The 8,733-nt window shown below is 55.3% G+C and overlaps 1 protein-coding gene across 1 annotated transcript in view; it reads right to left on the reverse strand.

Moving 5' to 3' along the window:
- Positions 1 to 3,108: 3,108 nt before the first annotated feature.
- ZBP1 (Z-DNA binding protein 1) overlaps positions 3,109 to 8,733 on the reverse strand; it is a 32,464-nt gene continuing 26,839 nt past the window's right edge. Inside the window, exon 8 of the mRNA XM_006896916.1 lies at positions 3,109 to 3,221. Within this exon, the coding sequence (XP_006896978.1) occupies positions 3,109 to 3,221 (113 nt within the window). The remainder of the gene's footprint in view (positions 3,222 to 8,733) is intronic.

An 8,733-nucleotide genomic window follows, 5' to 3' on the forward strand; every position in this document is an offset into this window, starting at 1 on the left:
CCTTCCTTCCTTCCTTCCACCCACCCACTCACCCACCCACTCACCCACCCACTCATTCATCCCATAACTGTCCACTAGAGGCTGGGGACAGGGTGATAAACAACACTCAGCTCCTGCAACCCTGACATAAGACCGAGGACATGAACATAGGTTATAAACAATACTCAAACCAAAACCCTGCACAAAACTCATTGCTGTCAAGTCAATTCTTATTCCTAGTGACCGATGGGAAAGTAGAACTGCCTTGCAGGAATTCTAAGACTGTAAATCTTTACCAAAGAATTGATGCCTTTGAAGTGAGGTGTTGGTGAAGAATATGAAATATGCCATGGACTCTCAAAAGAACACATCAATCTGTCTTGGAAGACATGCAGCCAGAATGTTCTGTAGAGACAAGGCCAAGGGGACTTTGTCTCATGGACTTTGGACCTGTTATCAGAAGTCAACCCCCGGGAGAAGATCATGCTTGGTAAAGTGAAAAAGAAGACCCTCCAGGAGATGGGATTGGCATGGGGCTTCACAAGACCTCAAGCACAACAGAGATTGTGAGTCAGTGCAGGAGCTGACAGTCCTCTGTTGTGCGAAGGGGTAGAAGGATTAATGGGAATGGGAATCACAGAGAAGGAGAGGGGAAAGGTTGACTTGATACACCTAACAACAACACATCTCCACAGAGGCTGACTGTTGGGTCTGCCTCCCAGGGAGTGGCTGGTGGGTTAGGACAGCAGACTTTGCAGTTAGCAACCAAGTGCTTTAATCACTGTGCCAATGATAACAAGGAGAGAACGCGATGATGGAAAGACCTGTGACTGGGTGGGTGGCTTCCAAAGGGGAGAGACAAGGGGTCGTCAGAGGTGGCCTGGAGACCTGGGAGGTGCGACAGTGGCGAGCTGGGGTCCAGCAGACAGTCCAGTGCAAAGGCTCTTGGGGGGGGGACACAGCCTGTGAGAGGGCAGTGAGGACAGGAGGGCCAGACGAGAAGGGGATTTGGCCAGAGGCCCAGGCACGCAGAGCCGGTGAAGGGTGAGGGAAGCGCAGGGGCTGTTGCCATGGAAACACTTCCGGCTTCGTGAGATGCAGCAGGTTGCCTGTGCTTCTCCCCCTTAGAGATCAGCAGGGTAGAGACGGGCATTGGGATGGAGCTGGTGTGAGTCAGCTGTGTGCCCCCCACGCCTGTGCCTCCCCTGCCCACTGGGTGGTGTAGGCAGTGAGGAGCTGTGCTCTCGGGCTGTTCAAACCCACCACTTTATGAGAGAAAGATGGGCAGTCTTCTCCCCTGTGATTTATACTCCCTGAAACCCACCAGAGTCTCAGCTATGAGGCATTTCCAACCTGATGGCAGGGAGTTGACAGCGATGAGATTTCTGACCCCACCTTCCCGTGACCCTGCGGGACAGAGCAGAGCTGCCCCGGAAGCTGCCCGAAGCTGCAGATCTTTACAGAAGCAGGCTGGCACATCTTCTCCCAGGGAGTGGCTGGTGGCTTGGAACCGATGACCTTTTAGCTAGCAGGCAAGTGCTGTAACCGTGGCACTGCCAGTGAGGCCAGCAGTCTGGAATCACGGTGTGGACAGGGCCATGTTCCCTCTCTCCTGCCTCTTCCAGCCTCTGGTCTCCCAGCGATGTTCGTGCTCCTTGTCTTGTGCCTCCATCCTGCCACTTTCCCCCGTGTCTCTCTTCTTGGTGTGAGGACACCGAACCAGACACCCCTCATGGTCCATCTCAACCCAGAGCAGCCCATGTGTCACAGGGTAGAACTGTGCCAGGGCTTTGCTTGGTTCCCAGGCTGTGTGATCTGTGCAGAGGCTGTTGCCAGGCCTTTCTTCCACGGCTCCCCAGGTGGGTTTGAACTGCCAACCGTTGGGTTAGTCACATCAATGTGTTTACCTGGGGGACCTGCCTGACTCTCCTCGAGCCAGGCAGACCTCCCGATAACCAATGGCATCTGCAAAGACCCTGGTTCCAAGTAAAGTCACGCCCACACGTGCCCAGTCAGGACTCCGGCATACCTTTTGGGGGTGCAGTGCAGCCCATGGCAGCAGACAAAGCTCTGTACACAGGCTGATACACAGTAGTCTCTTCCCACGTTCTCTCCGGCCAAGTGTCACCCTGGCCTGTGCCTCAGATGCCTTCAGAGGTCAGGGATCCTATAGTCTCTGGCCCTGAGCCCGTGGACGAGTCTCTGCAAGGACTCCCTGGATGGGGTGGACAAGTGGACAGATGTGTTCTGCCTCTGATACCTTAGTCCAATGGCCACTTGCCCTTGGAGTGGCTGGAAGAATCCCGAGGACACACAGATCCCCAGGGACACCCAGGAGTGGGACAGGACCGGGACACCAGGTGGGACAGAGGCCGAGCTAGGCTGGAGTTAGACGCACTGATGTGGCATCACGGTCAGGGCTCCACTCTTCTCTACAGCCTTCTCACCGGCCTCTGTCACCCCAGAAGGTGGGACACCTGAGCAAAGGCCATGAGGTGAGAAGCCAGGGACACAGATGAGGTGGGAAAAGGTCCCACGGAGAGGGAACAGCACCATACGGAGAGTCTCAGAGGCAAGGATGGAGCCAAGACGTTTGACAGGAAGGACACAGCCATGTCTGAGCACTGAGCTGGGGCAGGGGGCAGGGCTGACAGCGGTGGCAGGGGATAGGCCTAATCGTGCAGGTGCTGGGGAACCCCTTAAAGTTGAGATGAAAGTGTGACAGCCCCGGAGGTGCATTTCTGGAACCACCTGTGGTGGGGAGTTGGGGTTCAGGTGGCTGGTTTGTGATCTCTGAGGACCTTGTGTAGAGCCCCAGGGAGGCCTGGCCCCTTGCCAATGGGGACCAGGCGGCAAGGGTCGGGGGGTGGGGGGCAGCCTGCTATATGTGGGGATGGGGCAGGGCTGAGGTTTGGAGTTTGAAGGTCAGGAAAGTGTTGGGTCTGAGTGTTGGTGAATGTCAGCAGGGGACCAGCAGGACACGGGCCATGGTCCCTCCTCCCCAAGCCTTAGGGTAGGGTTCTTTGTGCTCATGGCTCCATCAGCTGTCCCTGGTGCCCAGCCAGAGTCAGTCAGAAAAGTCAATGCTTAACCTGCCACCTGGTGAGGACATAGCATCTGCGTCAGCCCTCAGACCCTGGCCTTGTCCTGGTAAACACCAGCCATGGTCCAGTGTCCACTCTGGATGTCCTCCAGGAAGCATCTGTTGCCACCTGGGGGTGGGCGTGGAGACCTCGGGATCCCTGAGACCAAGGGGCAGCGAGGTCATCCCAGGTTCCAGGCACGAGGGTCGGTCGCTGTCTTACGGAAGACCAAAGCTGCTGCTGTGGTCCGAAGGGCAACAACGGGGCCCTCTTACAGACAAGGAAACTGAGGCACAGAGAGCCACCCTGCAGGCAGGCACAGAGTGAGACACTCCTACCGCTGACTGACCAGTGGGAGGTGACCACAGGGCGGCCACCAGGCCTGTTCAGGACGAGCTCTGACACGTCCAGTGACAGCCTCCGGGGTCCAGACAGACAGAGCAGATGCAGACAAAGTGTGACCCAGCAGAAGGCACACAGAGAAGGGGGTGAAGTTTGATGCAAGCTCCTGCCCTCAGGACCAAGTGGAAGGAAGGGACAGAGGAACAGAAGCCTGGGTTTACCTGGCTGTCTGCTCTGAGCTGGCCCAGGGCTCAGTGAGTCACCAAGGCCAGGCTAGCGATGGCCGCTGAATGCTCGTTGCTGGGCCATACCTGGGCTCGTTGGGGCAGTGCCTTGGGAGCAGGGCCCCTGGAATTGGGGTCTTTACTCAGCTGGTTAGCAGATGTCCATAGGGCCTGAGAGGCACCAGCCAAGCCCGGACCCAGACAGAGCGTGTGGGAGCTTTTAGGATTGAGGATTCACTCAAAGGGTGAGAAGAAGGTGGAAGTGGGGTGGAGTTTCAGCAGTGAGATCTGTGAGCTCAGGCGAGAGGGAGGGGATCCCGGGGATGGGGCGTAGGGGGCAGGAATATGCACCCCAAAAAAGGCAGGCTGTGGTGGTGGTCCCAGAATGGAGTCATGAGGAACTCAGTATGTAAAGGAGAGAAGACACAGCAGGCTGATTTCAGAACAGCCTCGAAGAACAGGTTAGCCCTGGTCTCCAGCCCCGACAGGAGTCAGTGTAACCGAGAGGTGGATCACTTCTTCATTCATTCATTCATTCCGGGTATGTACTGATGCTCCGTTGTGAGCCAGGTGCCCCCAGGGGTACACAGTCCACAAGCTTGGCTACTGGGGTTCAAGCTGACCCAGAGGTAACTCAGAGGAAAGGCCTGGCAGTCTCCTTCTGAAAACTGTACCGTTCGACACTGACACGCACGGGGTTGCCCAGTCACAGCAGCTGTTGTGCTTGTTTTAGGGCTGAAGTAGCAGCGGAGAAGCTGAGTGATGTACCCACACTATGGCAGGTGACTTAGGTACTCAGTGTGTTACAACAGAAGAACACAAGGCGGGGGGGCGGAGCTTTAACAAACAAGTTATTCTCTCACTGGTTAGGAGGCTACAAGCCCGAATTCAGGGCTCTGGTTTCAGGGGAAGGCTTTCTGTCTGTGTCAGCTCTGGGGGAAGGTTTCATCATCAATCCTTCCCCTGAGTCTAGGATGTTCTCAGTGCAGGGACCCCTGCTCCAAAGGATTTGCTCCACATCCAGGTTTTTTTTCCTTGGTGGTGGGAAGCCCTTCTGATCTCTGCTCTTTTATTTAATCCCTTAAATCATAACAGGAATTGACTGAAAATGCAGTTTAATCCTAGCGATCGTCTCCTGCCTCACTGACGTAACTACCGTTTAATCTCACCTTGTTAACAGCAATTAAGGAAGCACTGGTGACGCAGTCGGGAGGGAGTTGCACGTTAACCGAAAGGTGACACCCCTCTGGTGGTTTGATTCCACCAGCGGCTTTGAGGGAGAGAGAAAGGCCGTGTGCTCCTGTGAGATTTACAGCCTTTGAAAATCTGCTAGCGAGTCAGCTCCGAGCAGCTCGGACTGCACTGCAATGAGTGTGACGTTGAGAATCATGGCCTTGTATCAGTGACACAGATTTGTAGGAGCTCTGGTGGCTTAGTGATAAGAATCTGCATTGCAATCCTAAAGGTATGTGGTTCAAATCCACCAGCTGCTTCGCAGAAAGATGGGCAACCTCCTATTTTATTTGCTGACTCTAAAAACCTGCTGGAGGGTCAGCTATGGGCTGGTTCCGACTCGATGGTACGCAACAACAACAAGAGCAATTCAGTCCTTAGCAGCAAGGATGGCCAATGCCAGGGGCGCCACCTGAAGGGAGCACCACTGAGCAGTTTCCATCAAGCCTCCCCATCCAGGAGGGGTCATTTGGAAAGTGAAAACGCTCGTCTTTGAGAGTCTCTGTGGTTCCAGGAAGGCTGTGTTATCTCGCTCCACTCACTGCAGAGGGGAAGGGCTGGAGAATGGCTGGGAGCCCATCGCAGACCAGCCTCATTCAGGGGCAACTCAGGAGCAGATGTCCCCTTGATGCAATGCCATCACACGCTGAGTCTATGAATGAGTTACACTGTCCTTGTAGGAGCCCCGGGGCTGCAGTGAACAAAAGCATTGTGCTGCCAACCAAAAGGTGAACAGTTCAAATCTACCAGCAAGTCTGAGGAAAGACATCTCCTCCCATAGAGAACTATGGATTCAGAAACCCAGTGGGGAGTGTGGAGTCCACTCTACAGCTGTAGGGTTTGGGGGTTTTCCTCAGGTAAAGTGCCCTAGACGCCAAGGAGCAGACATTTGGACAGAGGTGCGACTCTAAGCTGGCCTGGGTGCTGTTTTCTGGAAATCTCCTTCTCTGTAGGTTTACAGCCCTGGTGGAACTGACGGTGTTAGTTTAGGGTCGGGAGAGAGACAGTCATTGAAGGAACAAGGAAATGAAACATGGGCCGTGACAGGGAGGGGACGTTTGCCTGGGACCAGAGCCAGAGGGGACGAGTGGGCAGTGGAGGGAGCACAGGAGCCCTGGGGTGGAAGGACGAGTGGACTCCCAGAGTGGGCAGGGGCCAGCAGGTGGCACCAGAAGAAGCCCTTGCTCCGGGAATGTCCGCTGGTCAGAGGAAGACTGGCCCAGCATGGAAGGGGCTCCTCTGAGGCTCCCGTGAAATGCAGCCTCCTGGGTGGAAATCTGGCCAGGCCAGGCCTGGGAATCTGAATGTGCAGACACATGAGGCTTTGGGAATTTGTTACCATGTCAGTGTAAAGAGAGGCTGGCAATAACCCAGAGGGGCAGGGACAGGACCCCAACCGGAACGAGGGACTCAGGGAAGACAGATCTTGGTGGTCTATGAAGACTGAACTCAAGGGCACCCAAAGGTCACCTTTGGGACACTGTCAGGACAAGGGGACAGGCGAGCAGAGGCCATACTTAAGTTGGAGTCTGGATAGCCACAGAGATGGGGTCAAAGGTGAAGGAGACCCTTAAATACAAAGTCTCAGTCCTGGAGAGGACCTTGGGGACCTTGGCTGAGCCCAGACTGCCCGCAGGTAGAGGCTGGATCCCCTGCCCCAGCCCCTCTGCTAAGACCCTCCCAGGTGTGTTGCAAAGACAGACCGCGGTCGCCACCTGGTGGTTGAAGTTGCCACTGCAGCGTCCTCCGCGCAGGTGAGGGTCCACGGTGCTGGGGACCATCTGGGGCAGAAGAGGTCTCTCAGGCCGGTCGTTGCAGGCTGCTTGGGAGTGTGTAGATGTTTCCACCTCCCATGAATACGTGCACCTTACGGGAAAACTCAAAGCCCAGAAAAGCGGAAGGAAAACCAGTTACCTGGAATTCCACACCCAGCACCTTCCTGATTTTTCCCAGACAGCTTGATGTTTTATTAACTGAAAAAGTGAACCAGCTTTTATAGTCAGACTTTTATGACTTGCTCAGTTTGTTTCCTGTACCAGGAGAACATGGAACTCTCTCACAATGAACCCTGACACCTTGAGTGTGGTTGGGCTGACCTGCTCGCGGAAGCCCAGGAGCCCTGATTGGCTCAGTGGTAATGTGCTTGGCCAGTTGCTAATCAAGAGGCCGTCAGTCCAAACCCACCAGACACTCCCGGGGGAAGCCGTGGTGGTCTGTAGTCACAGGCCACCAGAAACCCTCCTGGTGTGGTTCTGGGGTGATGGAAGCGAGGCTTCCACAAATCTGCATCTAGAGATAATCGTGACAGCTCCAGGGACTGGGCCTGCCCTTCCTGGCATCTGGGAGGTGGGGGTGCCAGGGCGGACTTGGTAATGGCCCCTCTCCTCTCAAAATCAAGTTCCTGGCAGCCCTCAGTAACACAGAGAGGTTAACACGTAGGTCTAGGGCCTAGATTTGACCTTGGATGGTGAGGTTGCCTCTTGAGGCCTCCATTTCCTCATCTGTGAAATGGACAAAATCCTTTTCCTCCATTTCAGTGAGTGCTGTAAAGGTTAAGCAGGCAAACGACTTCTGCAAAGCACTCTATTCAGCCAGTATGGGGTCACCCCTTAGCAAAGCCCAGATTCTGTTACCTTACAGGTCAGGGAGGAGGGGGAAGAGAGAGATGCCAGAGACCCCTGGCCTGCAGCACCTCCAGACCCCTCCACAGTGAGGCAGGGTCACCGGCCCCTACCAGGAGACTGAACTGCAGGATGTCATTAAATCACACCACTGTGGATCAGAGATATGTTGTCCCTGTGGTGTTAGCTGTGACTGAAGTCATGCCCTCCCCAAATGCCTCCTCCCATGCCCGCTGGTCGGAAAGGCACGGTCTGTGCCCTGGTGTAATCCTGGTGGCCTGTTTCCTGGCTGTGTGATTGTAGCCTCTCTGGTCCTATTTTTCTCACTCTGGGAAACACAGGCTCACAGCTGCCCGGTCCATCCCGACTTACAGGGACCCTGTGAGACAGAGCGGAACTGCCCCCCTCCCCTGGCTTTCCCAGGCTGCCGTCTTTACAGGAGAAAACTTCCACATCTGCCGCCTGTACAGCGGCTTGTGGATTCCACCTGCCCATCTTTGGCTCGCAGCCTGAAGCTTAATCTCCCGTGCCACCGGGGCACTTTTCACCCCGGGAAGTGAGGAATAAATATCCTTTTCTTTATGGACATGGCAGAGGGGTTGAGTGTGTTTTTCTGCACAAAGTCCAGTATGCATCAGCGTCCTGCAGGGGCTCAGGTGGGCTGCTATGCAGGTGAGGCCACAGGTATGCGCCTTGAGGCCCTGCAGGCTGATAAGGACTTCCAGCAGCCAGGCTGCAGGTGTTTGCCCCACTAGGGAGGGACATCTGCTCTTGCAGAATTTCAGTTCCCATCTCATCGCCCACTGCTGCCCTCCACCCCGACTTTGGGGCGCTCGCTCAGCAGAACGGCACAGGAAGTCGTGTGCACCCCTCAGAGCCAGGCGGGGGTGGAATGTGTGTCTGGCAGTCTTCCTAGGAGGGCCTGGGTGGGCTCGCTTGGCCCCTTAGCTGTCTAGGCTCCTCATCTGAGAGTTTGCAGGCTGACTGGTGAGTGCATGCGGCACGTGGCCAGCCGAGGGCGCTCGGCCCAAAGCTGTGGATGTGCTGGCGCAGAGCCTGGGCTCAGGGCTGGTCCTCTAAACAGTGTGTGTGAAGAAATAGTTATACAGACGGATGTGCAGATATGTTCACGTCTATACGTGCATGTACACCTGCATAGATACACATGTGTTATATCTACGGTACACAGCAACATGTGTGCATGTACGTCTACATATGTGTGTGCATATATACACAAATATATGTATGTGT

The sequence above is a fragment of the Elephantulus edwardii genome, unplaced genomic scaffold (genome assembly GCF_000299155.1).
Source record: "Elephantulus edwardii isolate Elephantulus edwardi_28Jun2011 unplaced genomic scaffold, EleEdw1.0 scaffold00193, whole genome shotgun sequence".
In the NCBI taxonomy this organism is placed as follows: domain Eukaryota; kingdom Metazoa; phylum Chordata; class Mammalia; order Macroscelidea; family Macroscelididae; genus Elephantulus; species Elephantulus edwardii.